Consider the following 22,054-nt stretch of genomic DNA (forward strand, 5'->3'; position numbering starts at 1 on the left):
CTAATTGATTATCACAATCACTTGGGGAGTTTTCTTTTTTAGAAACACTATAAAAGAAAAACAATTCCCAGGCCCTACCCTAAAATGCCTCCAATTTCCAACTCTGGGACCTGTAAAACTGACTTCTTTTCAAGGATCTCCAGGTGAATCTAATGACTGCCCAGGTTTAATAATCACTGATCTAGATGCTTGCTATTCAAAGGAGCTTGTTGGAACCCAAGAATCTCAAGCCCTGCCCTAGACATATTTAATAAGAATCTGGAGTTTCCCAAGATCTCTAGGTATACTGATGCTTGAGAAGCACTGATGTAGAGAATCTGTTCTGTATACTAAGAGTAATGAATTTGATAAGATACAAGAGTAAACTGACCTGCAATCTGGAAAGATCCAAGTTTCTCTTATGGAATCTGAGGGCAGGCTAAAGATTATTTTAGCCACTGTGTCAGCCCATTCTTTTATCCGTGTGTGTGTGTGGCCATTCCTGTCTTAATACAGAGGTCCATTTCTGCCATCCAGAAAAGATGTGGAGAAAAGGTTTCAACTATTCATGTCCAAGAAAGTCTTAAGTCCAATGACTCCAGTTTTGAGAAATCTAGATTTGAATTTCAAATTTGTTACCTATTAGCTGTGTGATCTTAGGCAAGTCACTTAACCTTTCTATATTTTGTTTCTCATCTATAAAAATAGAATAAGACCTACCTTTAGGGTTGCTAAAAGATCTAATAAAACATAAAGCATCTAGCACAGGGGTTGGCACATAATTGGTGCTTAACAAGTAACAATTAATAGTGATATACTATTCTAAAAAATATACACTATTTTTTTTAATGTTTATTTATTTTTGAGAGAGAGAATATGAGCCGGGCAGGAGCAGAGAAGATCTGAAACAGGCTCCGTGCTGACAGCAGAGAGCCCAATGTGGGGCTTGAACTCGTGAACTGTGAGATCATGGCCTGAGCTGAAGTCAGACACTTAACCAACTGAGTCACCCAGGTGCCCCAGCAATACACTATTCTAATGTTTGTTTAGTTCTGTATGGTGTAGTTTCATCTACACTTGATGAAAAACATCTGATACAGGGGAAATGAAAAAGTTAATAGCTAAGGACCCAGGAAACCAGGAGTTTACCCCCAACCTCACTCTTGCAGAGGAATGACAAAGCACCATGTGAAGGACAGAAACTTTTTGCTTTTTCAAAGGAAGGGAAAGGGATGTGAGTGAGCTGCCACAGAGTATTTCCCCAAGCTCTCTGACAAGGGGCCAAGGCTTCATGCAGTTCCTGTAACAAATCCCAGAATGGGGCTGCTCCACATTAACCTACTGGGATCCCTGCCAGGAACTAGCAGCATGGCAAGGTAAGTTTGAATCTAAATGGCTCCCTGCAGCTTACATTCTAGAACAGAGGGGCAAAAAATGAAAGCAAAGGCCTTACAATCAGGAAGCTTATAAAATTAGAGAGTATATCTCTGAATGCATGTATAATACACGTAGATACACACAAATGTGCATACATAGAAAGATGAAGGTAGCTTAATAAAATGAAGGGGCTCACAAAATTTCTAAAATTCCGAAGTGTTTTAGCTGGAGCCTAATGGATAAAGGAAAACAAATCCACATAGATTACACAGATATCAAGATAAATTATACTGAGTCAGACAGAAAAAGCCACTGGGCAGCCTAAGTCTGCTGAAAGTTGGGTAAATGGAAGACAACCAAAATCAAAGAATCCATTCCTATTCCAAACCAAGAAAATGAGTAGGAGCAAGGGAGAGAGTCAAGACCAAGAAGATCAACAGAAAATGGTCAGACAATATGTATCAAAAATTTCAACACACGTAAAGCCTATAATTTCAATTTTAAGAACTTATGCTATGGAAATAATGATTGGTGAATAGTTTTAACTAAAATGTATTAATTTTGGGACACCGGGCTGGCTCAGTTGGTGGAATATATAACTCTTGATCTTGGGGTTGAGAGTTCAAGCCCTATACAGGGTATAGAAATTACTTAAAAAATAAAATCTTTTTTTTTTTTTTAAGTATTTTTTTTTTTTAAATTCACTTATTTTGAGAGAGAAAGAAAGAGCATGTGTGCAAATGCAAGCAGGGGTGGGGCAGAAAGAGGAGAGAGAGAGAGAGAGAATCCCAGTCAGGCTCTGCACTGTCAGTGCGGAGTCCAACACAGCGCTCAAACCCACAAACCACAAGATCGTGACCTGAACCGAAACTAAGAGTCGGACGATCAACAGAGCCACCCAGGTGCTCCTAAAATAAAATCTTTTAAAAATAAATAAATAAAATAAATTTTTAAATAGTGAGACACCATAGGGGATTGGGTATAGCCACACAGTGGACTATTATACAGCTTTTAAGAATGGGCCTGGCTCAGTCAGTAGAGTATGTGATTACTGACCTTGGGTTCATGAGTTCAAGCCCCTTGCTGGGGGTAGAGTTTACTTAAAAAAAAGAAAAAAAAAAGAGTAGAGAATATTTATTAACATGGAAAGCTGTTCATGCTATGGTATAAAATAAATAAGCTTAAAAAAAAATCTTATTTTTAAGTAATCTCTATACCCAACGTGGGGCTCAAACTTACAACCCTGAGATGAAGGTGCATGCTCTACTGAGTGACCCAGGCAGGCACCTAAATGAATAAGCTTTTAAAAACATAATTCCTGGGGCACCTGAGTGGCTCAGTTGGCTCAGACTCTTTTTTTTTTTTTTTTTTTTTTTAACCTTTATTGATTTTTGAGACAGAGAGAGAGAGAGAGAGAGAGCATGAATGGGGGAGGTTCAGAGAGAGATGGAGACACAGAATCTGAAACAGGCTCCAGGCTCTGAGCTGTCAGCACAGAGCTCAACGTGGGGCTCGAATTCACGGACTGTGAGATCATGACCTGAGCCGAAGTCAGACGCTCAACCGACTGAGCCACCCAGGCGCCCCTAAGCTCAGACTCTTGATATCGGCTCAGATGATGATCTCGTGGACCTGGGATTGAGCCCCATGATCCTTGGGATTTGTTCTCTTTTCTCTCAAAATAAATAAAAACATGGGACACCTGGGTGGCTCGTTGGTTAAACGTCAGAATTCGGCTCAGGTCATGATCTCACAGTTTGTGGGTTTGAGCCCCACGTCGGGCTCTGTGCTGACAGCTCAGAGCCTGGAGCCTGCTTTAGATTCTGGGTCTCCCTCTCTCTGCCCCTCCCCACTCACACTCTGTCTGTCTCTGGCTCTCAAAAATAAATAAAACATTAACATAAATAAATAAATAAATAAAAACATAGTCCCAGTTATCTTAATTTTTTTCTCAACGAACACATATGACTTGCACAATATAAGAAAAGGATCAAGATAATGAGTTGTATTCAAGACTCCAACGATGACCAGGAAAATCAGGCATTCTGTCTAGCCCACCTGTAAAAGCCAGTTCCCTGCCCACCTGCATCCTGTTGCACAGGAGGTTGGGGATACAGCTGAGCTCAATATGCTGCTTGAACAATATCAAGACTCCAGAGCTACAAATATTTCAGACTGTTCAGGACCTAGAAGAGTTGTGACACCAGAAAGCCCAGGTCATTGTTTTAATTCCAAGTATATTAAAGGAGAGATCGTGTGGTTATTTAAAGTAAAAGGACTGGGGAGGCTGGGTGGCTCAGTCGGTTAAGCTTTTGATCCTTGGTTTCAGCTCAGGTCATGATCTCATGGTATGTGAGTACGAGCCCCACACTGGGCTTGACACTGACAGTGTGGGCCTGCTTGGAATTCTCTCTCTCTGCTCTTCTCCTACTCGTGCTCTCTCCCAAAATAAGTAAAAGTTATAAAGAAATAAATAAATAGGACATTTTGGATCCCAATTACAAAAATAATGCATCCTAAATTTATAAAACATAGAAAAGCAGGTATTAGGAAATATAAACCACCACAATCCTATCACTCACTCTCTGTATCTTCTTTCAGGCCCTTTACTACACACTCAGTCACATGCCTACGTATATTTCTTCATTTGTAAAATGTGATGTCACATATTATTTTATATAGTTTTATTTAATACAGCAGTAACAGCTTTCCAAATTAGTTGATATAGTTCTACATATTTCTTAATGCCTATAAGGTAGTTCACCGTATGTGTATACTAGCATTTACTGAATGTATTTCCTATTATTATTTTTTAAAGATTTCTTTTATGTAATCATGCTCTTCCAACTGAGCTAGCAGGCATCCTGCATCTATTATTAAACATTTATGCTGTGTTCAAATTTTCAGTAGTATAAAACACTGCAATGAACATCCTTGTTATCTAAATCCAGGCTCCTATGCTATGCCAAGACCTCTTACTCTCTGAATTGTGACTATAAACTGTTCCTTCAAAAGGTGGCTATGGGCTGACTTGCTAAAATTAGCAATGGTACTTCCTATGGGATCCTGAATTCTGGTATTTTCCCACTAGAATCATGATTTTTGTGGAAGGAGGACATACTAGGATTTATAATTATCCTAGAATTAAGTGACATAATTCTTTGCAAATTTTATATCTAACAAGTTCAATAAACTGATTTTTTTAAAGAGTAATTTATTGGAAGTGTATTCTTTTTTAATTTTTTTTATGGATTTATTTTTAAGTAATCTCTACACCTAATGCGGGGCTCAAACTCACAACCCTGAAATCAACTCTATTTTCAGCTTTTTCTTCCCCTACAGCATTTCTAATTAGTTATAAAGCCATCTATTCAGAATTAACAGGGAGCCTTATCTCTAAACTACTGGAAAGTAGAGAGATTATAGTTACATATTAATTACTTATCTGGTATATTAAAAAATTATAAGCTTTCAATAATAACAGTGTTAAAACAATGATATGACTGCATAATCCTATTTCTCTCACTTTTACTTTCTGAGCATTATAGTACCAAGTCTTAAGGACAATATGGTTGTGTATTTGCCCACTCAGAAGGAAGATTTCTCTCTAGATGTTATTTTGAGTTCGAAAAAAATCCTTATGTGACTCAGAAAGGAAACTCCTTTTGCTATATATCCTACCACTGTATTTTACTTCCTCCACCCAGAAAAGATATATAATACATAACTATGCTGAATTTTTGTCAGTAAACAAGACAAGGAATGAACAAGGCCACTTCCACCATTGTTTTAGACTAAGAAAAAAGAAGATTCATCTAGCTGAAGTAACATTTAAAAAAATAAGTTTATTAACAATATTTTGGGGCGCCTGGGTGGCTCAGTCGGTTGAGTGTCCGACTTCAGCTCAGGTCATGATCTCACGGTCTGTGAGTTTGAGCCCCGCGTCGGGCTCTGTGCCGACAGCTCAGAGCCTGGAGCCTGCTTCAGATTCTGTGTCTCCCTCTCTCTCTGACCCTCCCCCATTCATGCTCTGTCTCTCTCTGTCTCAAAAACTAAATAAGTACTAAAAAAAAAAAAAAAGAAAAAAAAAAACAACAATATTTTATCAACAATAACGGAAGCAAAAAAAAATGCAAGAAAGATCACTCAGAATCCTCTCTTTTTATCAAGTAATCTCTATGCCAACATGGGGCTCAAGCTCATGACACTGAGATCAAGAGTTGCACATTCCACCAACTGAGCCAGCCAGGTGCCCCCTCTCTTTTCAAATCTGTTTTTTCATTTGTCAATGCATAATTGTGTACAGCTATAATAAGCACAGATAGAATTTTGTATCTCATTACATTTAACATATCAAATGCTTTGCATGTTATTAGTCTTCATAATTATGTTAATTTCTGCATAATATCATGCAGATATGATTTACCATAAATTATTCAAGTATTCTCTTTTTGTTAATATTTAGATAAAATAGCTTGCAATGATTATATCATTAAAAAAGACTTCTCTTCCTATGGATAAATCCCCTAGTCTGAAAATATTAGGTCAAAGGGTATGATATTTTTAGGCTCTTCATTCAATAATTAATATGTACCAGACTTTTGAAATATAATGCCAAATTGCTGTCAAAAAAGGGTTTCAGTGGCAATGTATATATGTACCTGTTTCACCACATCCTTATCAGAACCAGGTATTAATTTGTACACAGAAAAATATTTTGCTTTTATCTGTATTCCTTCTATAATGAAATTAAATATAATTTCCTAATTGTACTTCCTTACATAAATTATTATATAAATATAATAAATACAATAGGGATTATTTATTTATCTATTTATTTTTAGATGATACTTTCTTTCAAGATTTTATTTTCAAGTAATCTCTACACCCAACATGGGCTCGAACCCACAACCCTGAGATCAAGAGTGGCATGCTCCACTGACTGAGCCAGCCAGGTGGCCCTAGATGAATTATTTTAAAATGTCTAGCTGCTTGGGATGTAACTACCATACAGAAAGAAGCCACTTACAGGGTACAGAAATGCTATTTACCTTAAGCACACCCGAACCTGGCCAAAAATAAACCTAAAGTCTAGGACCAACAAATCACTACTGCCACTTCTTCTTCACTGCCACCATTAATTACATCAACAATTTACTAAACACATGTTTTAGGCACTGTGCTGAATAACATTTTATTTAATTCTGTTCCTGACCCTGCTAGGCAGGTACTACTTTCTCCATTTATTTTAAAGGTGAGAGAAGAAAGGCTTAAGAGAAGGTATTTGAGCTTGTCCATAGGCACAAAGTTAATAAAAAACGGAGCCCAGACTCCACCCACAAATCTTTGAATCTAAATATGCAATACAAAATGACATCATCAAATTTGTTGGTATAAATGTGGATATTCTGGCTCAGTCAAAAGAGCTGGAGACTCTTGATCTTGGGGTTGAGTTTGAGCCCCAAGTTGGGTATAGAGATTACTTAAAAATAAAATCTTAAAAACAAAAAACAAAAAACAAACAAATGTGGATATTCTGACATATGTTTACATATTAATCTGCTAGAAAAGAGACCAAAAACTTGGAAACTAATGTCCTAAGCTAAGATCTGACTTGAAAAAATAATGGGCAAATATCTTGCTTTATCTGTAATTGAGATCAGGAACAGGCAAATCAGAAAAATAATAATTGAAAAAGAAAAGAAAAATAACCATTTGTCAAGGGCTTCCTCAAAGTGCAGAAATAACATCTAATTATACCCTACTGGCTGCTGAACAGATATTAACCAACATGCCTACAAGGACATTCTTCCAGATCCATCAACTATAATGTCCCACTTACGCCCTGATCATAGTTTAGAAAATACAGGGAGGATTCAAACAACTGATCTAGATTTAATAAGGTAGCAAAAAAATTATTGCTACATAGCATAAAGTCTAATCCAGTGATTCACGTAACAATTGCCTGAGAGCTTGTTTAAAATGCCAATTCCTCAGGTACCTGGCTGGCTCAGTTGGTAGAGCATATGACTCTTGATCTCGGGGTTATGAGTTCAAGCCCCATGCTGGGTATAGAGATTACTTAAAAAAAAAAAAAAAAAAAAAAAAAAAAAAAAAATAGGGGCACCTGGTTGGCTCGGTCAGAAGAGTATGCAACTCTTGAATTCGGGGTCATGAGTTTGAGCCTCACACTGAGTGTGGAGAGTACGGAGAAAAAATAAATGAACTTGAAAATAAATAAATAGATGTAAATAAATTTTAAAAAATACTAATAAAATGTCAATTCCTAGGTTTCACTGAGGGAAATCCTGAATCCGTACTGGAGCAGGGACAAGGAAACTGCATTTTTAGCACACACCTCAAGTGACTGTGATGCAGCTGGTTTCTGGGTCATGCCTGAGAAACAAAGGCCTAAGTATCAGAAATCAAATATGCATCAATTTAAAACAAGAAAACTGGGGGCGCCTGGGTGGCTCAGTCAGTTAAGGGTCTGACTTCAGCTCAGGTCATGATCTCACAGTCCGTGAGTTGGAGCCCTGCCTCAAGTTCTGTGCTGACAGCTCAGAGAGCCTGGAGCCTGCTTTGGATTCTGTGTCTCCCTCTCTCTCTGCCCCAAAAATAAATAAAAACATTAAAAAAAATTTTTAAAACAAGTAAACTGACAAAGGAAGTCATGCTTAGCTCATGGAACTTTTTTATTCCTTTGGTGATATGATAGCCGTTCAAGTGATTGGCCTTGGGGGTAGGGAGGACAAGCTTCGGAAGGGTTCAAGGAAAGTAGGAACCAACTGAAATAACTAGACTGTTCTATTACTATTATTTTAGTTTATTTATTTATTTTGTGAGAGGAGAAAGAGAGAGAATCTCAAGCAGGCTCTGCCCTACCAGCGCAGAGTCCGATATGGGTCTTAAACTCACAAACCGTGAAATCATTACCCAAGCCAAAGTTGGATGCTTAACCAACTAAGCCACCCGGGCACCTCTAGACTGTTTTATTATTAACTTTCCTCCGGTAGTTGGCCTATCAGGCACCTCCCAGCAAACCTCTGCTCTCAGCAACTCAGGTTTCCTCATCCTCCAAGGCTATAGAGCTATAGGAACAGGCTCTAAATATATCAGGGATCATACTGCATGTGACTCAATTGTCTAGATGAGAAAGGTGATTAACAAGATTATTCATTATTAAAGGCTAGCATGAGGGGCGTTGGGGTGGCTCAGTCAGTTGAACAACTGACTTTGGCTCAGGTCATGATCTCGCAGTTGAGTTCGAGCCCCATGTCTGGCTCTGTGCCAAAAGCTCAGAGCCTGGATCTTGGTTCAGATTCTGTGTCTCCCTCTCTCTCTGACCCTCCTCCACTGGCACTCTGTTTCTCTCCCTCAAAAATAAATAAATGTTTAGAAAAAGAAAAAAAAAAAAAAGGCTAGCATGAACCAAAGGAAAAAAAAATTATTCAAGGGAGATTCAGTTAGCCAACCCTCCAGCGAATGTGTCACAGTCTCTTTCCCCATAGTTTCTGCCCTGCATCAGCCAAATGGGTTTATTAGGGACCCTCAACATTTCTTGTACTTTCTTGATTTGGCTACAGAACACACACCTCTGCTTCCTCCCCATTAGCTGAAGCCCCTTCCTCCTTTGGGAAATCCTCCCTGAACACCCTATAAATTACTTCCTCTTTGGAGCACTGGGGGTGCAGGGTAGAGAGGGTTGGGAGCACTGCTGGAATATACAGAGTAGAAACCAGGAATGTGAAATATTCTGTAAAATATGAGATAAAGTCTCAGACAACAAAGAAACCACCAAAAACACCATCAACATTCTTGTTGAGAAAAACTTCCCTAAAATTCTTGAACCCCTCCACAGGACTGCTGGTCGGGCCCTAACATTCTTGACCATTAATTTTCTCACAAACAGAAGGTGATCCACAGTCTGCAATGCACTACACAAAACAGGATTCCTGAGTCCCACACCTATGTTAATCCAAGAAAGGCCTTCCCAGACATGAAGACAAGTCAGAAAAGGGCAGGAAAAAAACAACTCTAGCACCTTCACATGTAAGGGGCATAAACATATTTCTACTGTTCCTCTTCCCAAAGCCTCCTAACATCAATTAACTCTATATGAAACCTTAGAATCTGAGGCATTTCCACAAGGATTTCCCATGTAGAAACACTTCCACACATGTGCCCCAGCAGATGAACTTGCCAACATAACAATTCTATCATTTCCACATCTAAAGTCTTCCTCTAGGGGCGCCTGGGTGGCTCAGTGGGTTAAGCGTCTGACTTCAGCTCAGGTCATGATCTTGGGGTTCATGAGTTCGAGCTCCATGTCAGGCTCTGTGCTGACAGCTCAGAGGCTGGAGCTGCCTCAGATTCTCTGTCTCTGTCTCTCTCTCTCTCTGCCCCTCCCTGTTCATGTTCTGCCTCTCTCTGTCAAAAAATAAATAATAAAACATAAATAATAAAATCTTCCTCTAAGAGTCAAATATTCTGAAAATAACATAAAGACTAATTCTGGAATAAATCTGAACATTTCTTACTAGGCAGAGAATAACCATGTCATTTTAAAAATGGCTAATTTACAGATTACTATTCTATGAAACAAAACTGTAGGATACAGATAAGAATGCTGTACACCTGGTTGGGCCCAAGAAATTCTGCAAGCATTTATAAGTACCTTCTAGGGGTAACTGGCTGGCTCATTCAGTTGTAGGTTTGAGCCCCATGTTGGGTGTAAAAATTACTTTAAAATAAAATCTTTAAAAAAGTAAAAAATTAAGATAAAAGTATCTTCTAAAAGGGTATAATCCTTTTGGGGAAATAAAATAGTAAAATGAAGGAGCATGAATTAAAGATCTGGTCAAAGCAAAACTCCCACACTTCACCATATTTTGTTTTCCTGTGTCTCAAATTGGATCTCATATTCTGCTTTTATTTCAGGAATCTGCATATGTAAACTCAGTGAAAACATTACAGCTATTTTCTCAACCCTGGTGCTTACCAGTCCTCCCCATCCCCAAAATTAGGCTCCTCAAAGTTCTTCTTCCTCCCATCTGACAGCAAATCGCAGCCTAAACTCATTTTGTCTGCTTCATTATGATCCACCAAGTCTATCTGGGAAGTCAGCAGTATACCCTTGACCATTACTTTGGGAAATGGTGAGAAAAAGAAAGCAGCCCTGATATGTAGGGAGTGAGCCTGGTACTATCAGCTAGGCCTTGGTGTCTGGGTGAAAATAATTTCACAGGAAATTTTCCTGTGAAAGTCCCATTTCCTTAAGCCTTCCCACAAATCAGTCTTCTAAGTCCCTTCTAACACCCTCTTACTGAGAGGCTCCTTGGTTCCCTTTGGTGTAGGTTCTCTGTAACTGCAATAAGCAATTTTATCTACTATGCTAAGTCCCTGATAGTCTTAAATACCTCAAACTCTGCATACATTATCACTCTATTACTATCCTCCTCTTCAAACCATCCCCTCTCAAAATACCTTTTTTTCTTTTTAAAAAAATTTTATTTAAGTAATCTCTGCACCCAATGTGGGGCTTGAACTCACGACTCCAAGATCAAGACTTGCATGCTCTTCTGACTGAGCCAACCAGGTGCTCCAAAATATCCCCCTTCTTGAATTTTTTTGGTACTCTCCTAGTTCTCCTCTGACCTCCCTGGTCTCCTTGTAGCAGTTCCTGCTCCATAAATGTAGACATTCTCCAAGGTTCTATCTTTAGCCACCCTTTCAATATCAGTGGCTCTTACCCATTTTTGGCTCATAGTACTCCCTTTGAAAATCTCATGAAAACTATGGCCTTGTCTCCACACCACCTTCCCCACATCATGCCCAGAAAAGACACATATAATGAAATTTTCGCAATTTTCGGCAAGGTTTATGGAAGTTAAGAGTGCCTTTTTGGGGCACCTGGGTGGCTCAGTAGGTTAAGCATCCGACTCTTGATTTTTGGCTCAGGTCATGATTTCCCAGTGGTGAGATCAAGGCCCCCTCATTCAGCAGCCCCAACTCCTGAGCATGGGGCCTACTTGGGATTCTCTCTCTCTTTCTCTGCCCCTCCCCTGTTTGCATGCACACTCTCTTTCTCAAAATAAACAGACATTAAAAAAAAAAAAGTGTCTTCTTTACCCTCTCTCCCATGGTAGTATGCAAATTTTTTTTAAGTTTATTTATTTTGAGAGACAGAGTGGGCGAGTGTAGAAGGGGGAGGGAGAGGGAGGGAGGGAGGGAGGGAGGGAGGGAGGGAGGGAGGAGGGGAAGGAGAGAGAATCCCAAGTAGGTTCTGCGCCATCAGCACGGAGCCTGATGTGGGGCTTGAACCCACAAACTGTGAGATGATGACCTGAAGTCAGACGCTTAACCAACTGAGCCACCCAGGCACCCCAGTAGTGCACGAATTTCAATAATCCCTTATATATAGATCACTATTCCCCAAATCACTAACTTCAATCTTTACCCCTCTTTTATTACTTTTTTAAGGTTTTGTTTTTTTTTTTTAATGTTTATTTATTTTTGAGAGAGAGAGTACGGGAAGGGGCAGAGAGAGAAAGGCAGACAAAGAATCCGAAGCAGACTCTGCACTGACAGGAGTGCCTGATGTGGGACTCGAACTCACGAACCATGAAATCATGACCTGAGCCAAAGTCAGTCATATAACCAAATGAGCCACCCAGGTACTCCCCTTTACCCCTCTTTTAAATTTCAGCTAAGTGAAAATATAAAACTAAACTCATTTTTTCTTCAAATCTGTTCAGTACTTCTGCCATCCTTCTAGTTACCCAGGTTCAAGACATCAGTATCAATTTTGACTTAATCCTCTGGATTATATCTGAGCATGTCACCATCTACAGATGGTACCATTAAGATCTTTTTTTTTTTTAAAGTAGGTTCTATGCCCAAACGTGGGGCTCAAATTCACAACCCCAAGATCAAGATTGGCAGCTCAGAGCCTGGAGCCTATTTCAGATTCTGCTTTTCTCTCTGTCTTTCCCCAGCTCACGCTCTCTCTCTCTCAAAAATAAACAAACATAGGGGCGCCTGGGTGGCTCAGTCAGTTAAGCGGCCGACTTCGGCTCGGGTCATGATCTCGCGGTCCGTGAGTTCGAGCCCCGCGTCAGGCTCTGTGCTGACAGCTCAGAGCCTGGAGCCTGTTTCGGATTCTGTGTCTCCCTCTCTCTCTGACCCTCCCACATTCATGCTCTGTCTCTCTCTGTCTCAAAAATAAGTAAACATTAAAAAACATTTTTTTTTTAAATAAATAAACAAACATTAAAAAACAATAAATCCTGGCTCCGCTGATCAAGCCACCCATTCGCCCTCTTTTAAAAAAAATTTTTTTAACGTTTATTCATTTTTGAGAGACAGATGCACTAGCATCCTGTAACTACTTTCCCTTAAAGTAGTACTCCAACCATGTCATTCCCTGTTTCAAATCCTTGGGTCTCCACTCCCCAACAAATAAAATCTTAACTTGACACTTCATGGCTTCCATAATTTGATCCTAATGAACCTTTCCAACCTTAATCTCATAATTCTCTTTCAGACACCTAAAGCTCTTGTCACACCAGACTCTCGATAATCTTCACAAATGGTTAACACTCTTCCCCATAAAAATCCAGATTTCCAGTTTCTCCTTAAAAGGAAAAATTAACAATAGGTTCAAATTCCTGCATGGCAGGGGGCCTGGGTGGCTCAGTTAAGTGTCTGGCTCAGGTCATGCTCTCACAGTTCGGTTCGGGAGTTTGAGCTGTGCATCAGGTTCTCTGCTATCAACACAGAGCCCACTTTGGATCCTGGGTCTCCCTCTCCCTCTGCCCCTCCCCTGCTTGCACTGTCTCTCTCAAAAATAATAAACATCAAAACAAAAAAAAATTCTTGGGGCACCTGAGTGGCTCAGTTAGTTAAGCTTCTGACTTTGGCTCAGGTCATGATCTCACGGTTCATGGGTTCGAGCCCCACGTCAGGCTCTGTGTTGGCAGCTCAGAGCCTGGAGCCTGCTTCAGATTCTGCCTCTCTCTCTGTCCTTCCCCAGCTCATGCTCTCTCTCTCTCTCAAAAATAAACAAACATTAAAAAACAATTAAAAAATCCTGGGTGGCTGAGTTGGTTGGGAGTCTCTTAGTTTGGCTTGGGTCATGATCTCACAGTTCTTGGGTTTGAGCCCCATGCTGGGCTCTGTGCTGGTAGCACGGAGCCTGCTTGGGATTCTCTCTTTCCCTCTCTATCTGCTCCTCCCCCACTTGTGTTGTTTCTGTCTCTCTCAAAATAAATAAACTTAAAGAAAAAAAAAAAAAATTCCTGCATGGCAAAAACTGGCTAGAGCCAAGAATGCCTTCTCTGGCTCTCTGCAGTCCCTGCTACTTTTTACTGTCTTGTGCCTCACAAGCTTCTCTAAATTAGCTTTTGTGTGTGGCTCTGTACACAATTTGACTTTGTAATCCTAAACCAGGAAAATATACCTACCCAACCTGATTTCCAGACCCATGTTCCAATTAAGGTTATACTACCCCTTTTTCTCTAAGTAAAGAAAAAACAAGACCAGGGGTGCCTGGGTGGCTGAGCCGGTTAAACGTCTGGCTCTTGCTTTCAGCTCAGGTCATGATCTCGAGGTTTCGAGATTAGAGCTCCACATTGGGTTCTGCGCTGACAGCATGGAGCCTGCTTGGGATTCTCTCTCCCCACCCCACCCTCCCACTTGCTCTGTCTCTGTCTCTCTCAAAATAAATAAAAAAAAAAAAAAAAAAAGAAAGACAGAAAAGAAAAAATATGACCATACTGGGGCACCTGGGTGGCTCAGTTGGTTGAACACCTGAGTCTTGATTTCTTCTCAGGTCATGATCTTGCAGTTTGTGAATTTGAGCTCCACATTGGGCTCTGAGCTGACCGCATGGGCCCTGCTTGGGATTCTCTCTCTTTCTGCCCCTCCCACAAGTATGTGCACTCTCTCTCTCTCCCTCGAGATAAATAAGTAAACTTAAAAATATATATGACCATACTAATGTTATTAATGATTAAGACATACGTTGACCATTCTTGTAGTTATGCTTAATAGGCCCAGAGAATTCTGGGGCTTAAGTGACTGCCCCTAGTTTGAGTGTTAGCCCATAGCATAGCAGAATTCCCACCTCAGGAATCAAGCTACAGAAAGACATAGAATATATCTGATATTTTTTCCATAATGAATGACCTAATGCCTCAGCAGAAGTTTCAATACTATTGCCCCAAGCTAGTTAACTGGGAAATGATAGGGCTTTTTAGCATTTGTGTATATTCAGTTAAATGCTAATGATACCAACAGTACCCAAGACAAAAACAGCTTCTAACCAGCAGACACATTAATTAATAGGTTATTTTAAGATATAAATGATTGTGGTATACTTTTCCTACTTGATACATTTAAATTGCTTCACTGTAGCAAAATTTCAATACACCAAAACTTACTATTGAGAATCCAACACAAACTCTTCTTCCCCCAAATCTTGGCATATTTTCCAAAGATTGTTTAATTTTCCTTTCTTTCAAACTGAGTGGAGTCCCAAGGAATGCAAACAGCATTGGAAAAAGCTTTGCATTCATTATCACCACAAATATATATACATATTTTTTAGAGATAGGTGTACTCACAAGTGGGGTGGGGGAGGGGGGGTAGGGAAAAACAGAGAGAGAGAGAGAGAGAGAGAGAGAGAGAGAATATCCCAAGCAGGTTCCATGTCCATCATGGAGCCTGATGCACGGCTGGATCCCACAACCCCAGGATCACAACCTGAGAAGAAACCAAGAGTTGGGTGCTCACCCACTGAGCCACACAGCTGCCCAGACCACTACTATTTTTGCATAAGGAAGATATTGCTAACAAGTGTTTCCCAAGATGTGCACAGCCACATTCTCAGCACTGTATATTACCACTCCCATTTTATAGATGGGAAAACAAAGGCACACAAGAGAATCATTTGCCAAATGTCACAAAGTTAAGAGCAGTGTTTCTGGTTCCCTCCTTCGGTTCTGGAAGCTAAACAAAGAACAACATAAACTATATAAAGAAAATAGGCCCTCATTTAAACACCTTAGGTTATGAGGACACAGGAAGTCAGAAAGAGGTAGGTATTAAGAGTAGATTAGGGGCTCCTGGGTGGCTCAGTTAAACTTGTGACTTCAGCTCAGGTCGTGATCTCATGGTTTGTGACTTTGAGCCCCGCATCAGGCTCTCTGCTGACGACAGCTCAGAGCCTGGAGCTTGCTTCAGATTCTGTGTCTCCCTCTCACTGCTCTCTTACCCTCCCCTGCTCGCACTATTGTGTGTGTCTCTCTCAAAAATAAAAATTAAAAAAAAAAAAAAGTAAATTATTACTTTACATTATTCAAACCTTCAAAATAGAGGCAATAAATTCAAGAAAAAGACTATTATTAACTTAGTTCAGAATTCAGCAACATTTGCCAGGCAAAGCAGTATGATGATGTACATGGAGAGCAGAATGAATTCCTCCAAATGGGGAAACTCTTTTTCTACTCCAAGTCACAATGACAGTGCTCTTAAACCATGCGTGGTGGCATGAGAAACTAGGAAAAGGAAGTTTTGTCTTTCCACAACTACTTAGGTTTTTTTTTTTTTTTTAAGTTTATTTATTTTGAGAGAGAGAGCACCTGCCCGTGTGCACAAGTGGGGGGAGGGGGGGGGAGGGGCGAAGAGAGAGACTCCCAAGCAGGCTCCATGATGTCAACCCAGAACCTAACCTGGGGCTCGATCCCATGAATCCTGAGATCATGACCTGAGCTGAGATCAACAGTATGATGCTTATGTGACTGAGCCACCCAGGTGCCCTACCACTACTTAGTTTTGAAAGGCTTCTGTATGACGAGCAGCAACCCTCAACAGAAGAGGAAATGTCAGTTTGGCCCCAACCTCCAAGATATTATTTCCTTCCTTAAAACTCTTGTTTAAATCTTTGCCTATGTCCTTTATAAACAAACACTTCTAGCACTTAACACTTTCTTGATCTAGAAGGATATTCTCTCTTTCAATCAATCTGTGCTTCTGCCTAAGGAAAATTTACCCAGCCATTATGACATTACTTGTCTAATCACTCAGGGTGAGGTGAAAACAGAGAGAGCAGCTGGGCCTACATCCCATCTTTTCTCATGCTTCCTTTGGAATCATTTCCCACCTCCAGGCCCTGCCTCTTACCGTTCCTCTGAAATCATGCTATTTGTGTCCTTCTGTTCCAATCATATTGTAATATCCAATCATGGATTGACCTATTTTACCCATGCCTGTAATTGTGCTTATTATATAGATTACCGACATATTTCTCCTTTCATTCACTTATAACTATTTTCTAAGTCATTCTGTGTAAGAACACTTTCCTACTTATATAATAATTTTTCTCTCTTTTGAATCCTCTTCAGGAGGCTACTTTACAAAGAGCAAACATTTATATCCTGAAATATACCACCAAACACACATTCTCTGCCCTTTCTTAAAAGAAATACATCTTTAGATTCTACTCCCTAAAAAGTAATGCTCGCTTTATCTTGAGCCAAGTGCTAGTTAATTTTTTTTTAATATTATTTATTTTTGAGAGAGAGAGAGAACGTGTGTTGAGTGAGTGCATGAGCAAGGTAGAGGCAGAGAAAGGGGAACAGAGAATCCAAAGCAGGCTTCTCGCTGACACCAGAGAGCTCGATGTGGGGCTCGAACCCACAAACCATGAGATCATGACTTGAGCCCAAGTTGGACACTTAACCGACTGAGCCACCCACACATCCTTAAATATTTTTATATATGCCTTTAGTCTAGCAGGTAAGACCTAAGTTTCCACTATTATGTATCCCAAATGATGCCCTCCCTGAGCATCATTCTTTCCTAAATCTTTCCTCTGCATTCTCTGACTTAAAAAGCAAGACAAAAAGATGAGGCCAAAAAAAGCAGTGGAACAACTGTACATATGGCAAGAGGCCTAAAGAAACAGGCTCCTCTGAAGATTTATCAGGAAAGAAATGAGGAAGTGGCAAAAGGGACAGAAAGAGAGGCGGAAGTTATCAACAGATAGGAGGGAATGGAAAGCAGAGTAAGGCAATATCCTTCCAAAAGAAACTGATGAGGAAAGTGAGCAGTGAGAGGTTCTAGAGCAGGACATAGGGTAAGGTTCACTTACCCCAGACACTTACCGTGTTGCATTTGGTGCCACACACCACTTGCCTATGATTCAGCCACTGAGATGCAAACACTTTATTAAGGGTTCCAAGATGAAACTCTCTCTCCCTCAGGAGACTGGGAAGTTGCTGTGCTGCATAGCCATGCAACACTCGAGAATAGTTGGTTTCATTCTGAAGCCTGACTTCTCGGTTCTTCAGGTAGTACACTAAGGATCTCTTCACCGGGGGGAGTCTTTTCCTTTTGTGAAGTGAGTGATCCCAGCCAAACTGTGTAAAGCAACATTAGAAATTAGGGCTTTGGCTACCTTCGTTCAGAAGGACAGATCCTCCTGTATCAGAGAAATCACCAAGAACTCATCCTGCAGGATTCACATACAACAGAATAGGTAACTCAATACAGAAAAGTCCAATTTAATTCTTCCAACATTGAAAAGATACTGCTCATAGTCAAACCTATGAGAAACAAGAGCTGAAAGACAAGGGAATGGAAGCAGAAAAGAGGTCAAAAGGTTTACTAGGCCTTTTAGGAGTGAAGGATTCAAATCCCCTAAAGCTATACTTGACAGGGAAGGGAATGAGGGGCCGCATAATTACTATACCGACCTGGGCTGCATCTCTACCCGGTCCCCTTTTCTCTCTCAGTCTGTACTCCCCGCGGAGCATGGAGAGTGCACCTAGGGCCAGACTGGGGTCCTACACCTTCCAGGGATGCACTATCAAAGACTTCCTCCCTGTCCCGCGCTCCAGGCGGTTGAAGAATTCGAAAGATCAAACACTAACGGGGTAGGAGGCACGGGAAATCAGAGTCCGAATACGCGTCCAACAAGGTCTTCTCCTTCAAAGAGGGAGGTATAGGAATGATACCTGAGAAGTGCTGTTTTTTACAAAGGTCCAGGAGCCAAAAACCCCATGTTGGGGCTTGAGGTAGCCGGAGGGAGAGAGAATCTTTCCTATATAAAGGTCGCAATCATCTCTGCCCCCCCCCCCCCCCCCGGAGGTGGACTTCACTCTCCCTCCGCGTACCTTCTGGGAGGTTTTGTTCCTGATTCCACTCGACGTCGGTTTCCCTTCCTCCAAAGCCAAGATTCTAGTTTCCCCTCAAGCCCCACTCCCGGCTGTAGGCCTTCTGAGGAGTATACCCTGTTTCCAAGTTTCCCTTCAGTGTGTCATCTCTCTGTCCTTTCTGCTCTCCTATGAATTCCTGGGGGCCCAGCCCTTACCGTACTGGCTGGGCCACGCTCTTGCCCCACCTCTGATTACAAACCTTGGTCCCGGGTTCCGGTTCCCTTATCTCAGGACTCTATCCCCCTTTGGGTGCTTCGGCGATATAACCCGAGTCCTGGCCTCTCAGCCCTCACCTGCGGGCACTGAGCGTCGCTCCCAGCTCCTGGCGAGGCAGGCGCTTTCCGCTTCCTGCTAACTGCTTTCCGGGCCATAGTGGGCAGCGCCGCAGCGGCCCCGCAGCCACATGGGGCGGGGGTAGCGAGGGTTAGCAAGACGGCGGGTCATATACTGGGCCCCGGGGCCACGCACTTTAAAGCGCCTGGCCCGGAAAATGGCCCGGACCCAGGGAGGCAGGCAGAAGGGAAAGGAGGGAGGGAGGACCGGGGCCGGGAAAGGGAAAGGGAAAGGGAAGGGGTTAGGGAAAGAAGGAACGAGAAGCTTTCAGACAGACAAGTCTGAAAGGACGGCGAGCGGCTGGAACCAAAACACCCCCTCCCCTTCGCCCTCGCTCCGTCACCCTTGCGCAGCCGCACTTCGCTGCACGTCGCCACGGAGACGCCGCCTGGCCTTCAGGGGTGGGGTTTAGGGTCTGCAAGTGGTAAATTCGCGGCTGTCGTTTTGCTGCCGCCCGCGCATTTTCAACGGTCGTCGGAGTGCCGCTGGAAGTAGAAGACCAGGGGTCAAAGCAATCTGCGTTCTGGCCGCTGACCTTGGACCCCCGCCTACTCATCCGCAGGCACCCGGAAGTGAAGACAACTAACCCGGCTCGGAGAAGGAATCCCTCCCAGCACACGCCTTTCCTGGGCAGCCACCACTGGTTATCTCCTTTTGAGCGCCGCACTTTCCCCGAACCTATCACAAACGGAGCTCCAGCACCAAGGGCTGGACTCTGTGCGAGGAGGCAGGACCTCCTTCCCCCACCCTCGTAAGGTGGAGTCCGGCCGGCGTGCCCAGACTTTCCTTCTTTAGAGTACCTGCCCTGCCCGGCGCAGCCACCCCAAGCCGCTCCCTGGTCCTCTGCCCGCCTTCCCACCCCTGGGGAGTCCTAAGGCTCCGTTCTCCACTCAGTCTCCTGATTCCCTGCTGTCCACCTCTCCCGACTCTCCTGCCCAAGCTGCAACAGCTCCTCAGTCACCTTTCCCTCAGCTACGACCTCGCCTCCCTTTCGACTCCCACGACCTGCGGGCCACAGGGTCTTTGTGCTTTATGAAATAGGCCTCACGCCTTAATTTATGTTTCTTATGTCTCCTAAATTGAGGACAGGAACAGGGGACTGCCATTGCCTGCCTCTCCCTCTGGGCCCTGGTTGCATCTCAATGAGGGCATATTGGGTGAAATTCTGAACTACAGAGTATAGTGGCCATTTTGCTTGTCAGTTAGAGAAGGGGGCTTCTTCAGGATCACCCTTGCCTCCATTTTCAGAAGATGCTGTAGGAATTTGAGTGCTGGTTCCGCTTTTCTTCAGGTAAAGAAACCCTTTGAGGAAGCAGGATGCTCTTGCTTGGGGTTGACTGGCTTCGGGCTGTAGTGCCCAGTTACCTGCTGGTCGCTTCAGGCTTCATACCTCCAGGGAGCTCTGTTGACCCATCTAAGGTTCTGCCTACAAGATTTAGATTTGTTTTCCAAGCCAAAACAGACCAGATTGAGACAGAGTCCTCTGCCATCCCAAGTGGGCACTGCCACTAATCTCTAGTGCCACCTTGGGAAAGGCAGCCCCATCTTACTTGGTCAGGCCTATCCCTTCAGAGACATGAACAGGGTGAATGGGTCAGAAGTGGTTCAGCTTTCTTTTTGAGCCTCTTGCTGCAGTTCTGTCTTGCCTCACAATGCCCTTGGTGACCCAGGAGCCCATTGGGCAAGAGTCTGGAATTCCTTTGAGAATCTAGGCTCATGCTGGGCTGCACTTGGTTCCTGGTATCCTCTGCCCATGTCAAAGGCTGTAGGCTTATCCTCAGAGTTGGTGCACTTCATTTTGACATCCCAGGAACTATCGCCAAATGTACCTCCCAGCAGAGCTCACAATTTCTGTGGAATAAAGATTCACCTTGAAGTTTAAAAGTCCACAGTTGCTTTTAAAAGACTGACGACAACGGGGCATGTGGGTGGCTTGCTGCTGTCACCACAGAGCCTGTTTCAGATCCTCTGTCCCCCTCTTCCTCTGCCCCTCCCCTGCTTGTGCTGTCTCTCCCAAAATAAATAAACTTAAAAAATAAATAAAGACTGATGATACCAAGGATTAGTGAGGTAGAATAACTGGAACTCTCATACATTGCTAGTGGGCACATAAATTGGTACAATTTGGAAAAAATCTATGGTAGTACCTACTATGGCTAAGTATGTGTACCTTATGATCCAGAACTACTTCTGGTTATATCAACAGAAATGAGTGTTTACGTCCACCAAAAGGCATGAGAGTACTCAGTTTTATTCATAACAGCCATAAATGGAAAATAGTTCAAATGTCAATCGATGAAAATAGTTCAAATGCCAATTGATAGATAAATTGGGGGTTCCTGTGACCTCCTAATCAGGGTTCATAATTTGTTATAATACTTCATGGAACTCAGGAAAAAAATTTATAGCCAGCTTATTATAAAGGATATTATAAAAGAAACAAATGAAGGGCTAAATGAAGATGGACAGGGAGTGAGGTCTGCAAGAGTCCTGAACACAGGAGCTTCTGTCCCTGTGGAGCTTGGGGTACACTACCCTCATGGTATGTGGATATATTCACCAACTTGGAGGCTAATCCAAACCCCATAGTTTAGGGTTTATATGGAGGTTCCATTATGAAGGGATGATTGATTAAATCATTAACCTTGATTCAATCCACATTTCTCCTCCCCTTCTCAGAGGTTAGGGGATGAGGCTGAAAGTTCCATACTCATAATTACATGGTTGGTTCCTCTGGCAACCAACCCCCATCCTGAAGCTATCTAAGGAATCATCTTGAGTCACCTCATTAATATAAACTCAGGTATGGTTGAGAGGGACTTACTAAAAATGACAAATGATGTGCTTCTACCATTATGACTTAGAAAATTACAAGAGTTTTAGGAGCTCTTGTGCCAGGAATCAGGACAAAGACCAAATACATATTATATTACAATCTCATATAATAGGAGTCAGAGTAGTCATTACTCTTGGTGGTTACTAACTGTGAAGAGAACCCAGGGAGGTTTCTGGTGTGCAAGAAATTTATATAAGTATATAAACATATATGTCTTTTTAAGATTTTATTTTTGAGTAATCTCTACACCCAATGTGGGGCTTGAACCTATAACCCCAAGATTAAGAGTCGCATGCTCCACCCACTGAGC

The 22,054-nt window shown here is 42.1% G+C and overlaps 1 protein-coding gene across 3 annotated transcripts in view; it reads right to left on the reverse strand.

The window, feature by feature from the left end:
• DCAF12 (DDB1 and CUL4 associated factor 12) overlaps positions 1–20,244 on the reverse strand; it is a 38,770-nt gene extending 18,526 nt beyond the window's left edge. Inside the window, exons 1-2 of one of the 3 annotated variants that reach the window (XM_042912055.1) lie at positions 20,145–20,244; positions 17,523–17,777 (exon numbers count right to left, since the gene is read on the reverse strand). In XM_042912055.1, coding sequence (XP_042767989.1) covers positions 17,523–17,777; positions 20,145–20,150 — 261 coding nt within the window. In that variant the 5' untranslated portion in view covers positions 20,151–20,244. Of the gene's footprint in view, positions 1–17,522; positions 17,778–18,113; positions 18,479–18,868; positions 19,439–20,144 lie in introns of those variants that run through there. The other 2 variants (XM_042912052.1, XM_042912053.1) reach the window with 2 other exon arrangements.
• Between the last annotated feature and the right edge of the window lie 1,810 nt (positions 20,245–22,054).

This window comes from Panthera leo, chromosome D4 (assembly GCF_018350215.1).
Source record: "Panthera leo isolate Ple1 chromosome D4, P.leo_Ple1_pat1.1, whole genome shotgun sequence".
In the NCBI taxonomy this organism is placed as follows: domain Eukaryota; kingdom Metazoa; phylum Chordata; class Mammalia; order Carnivora; family Felidae; genus Panthera; species Panthera leo.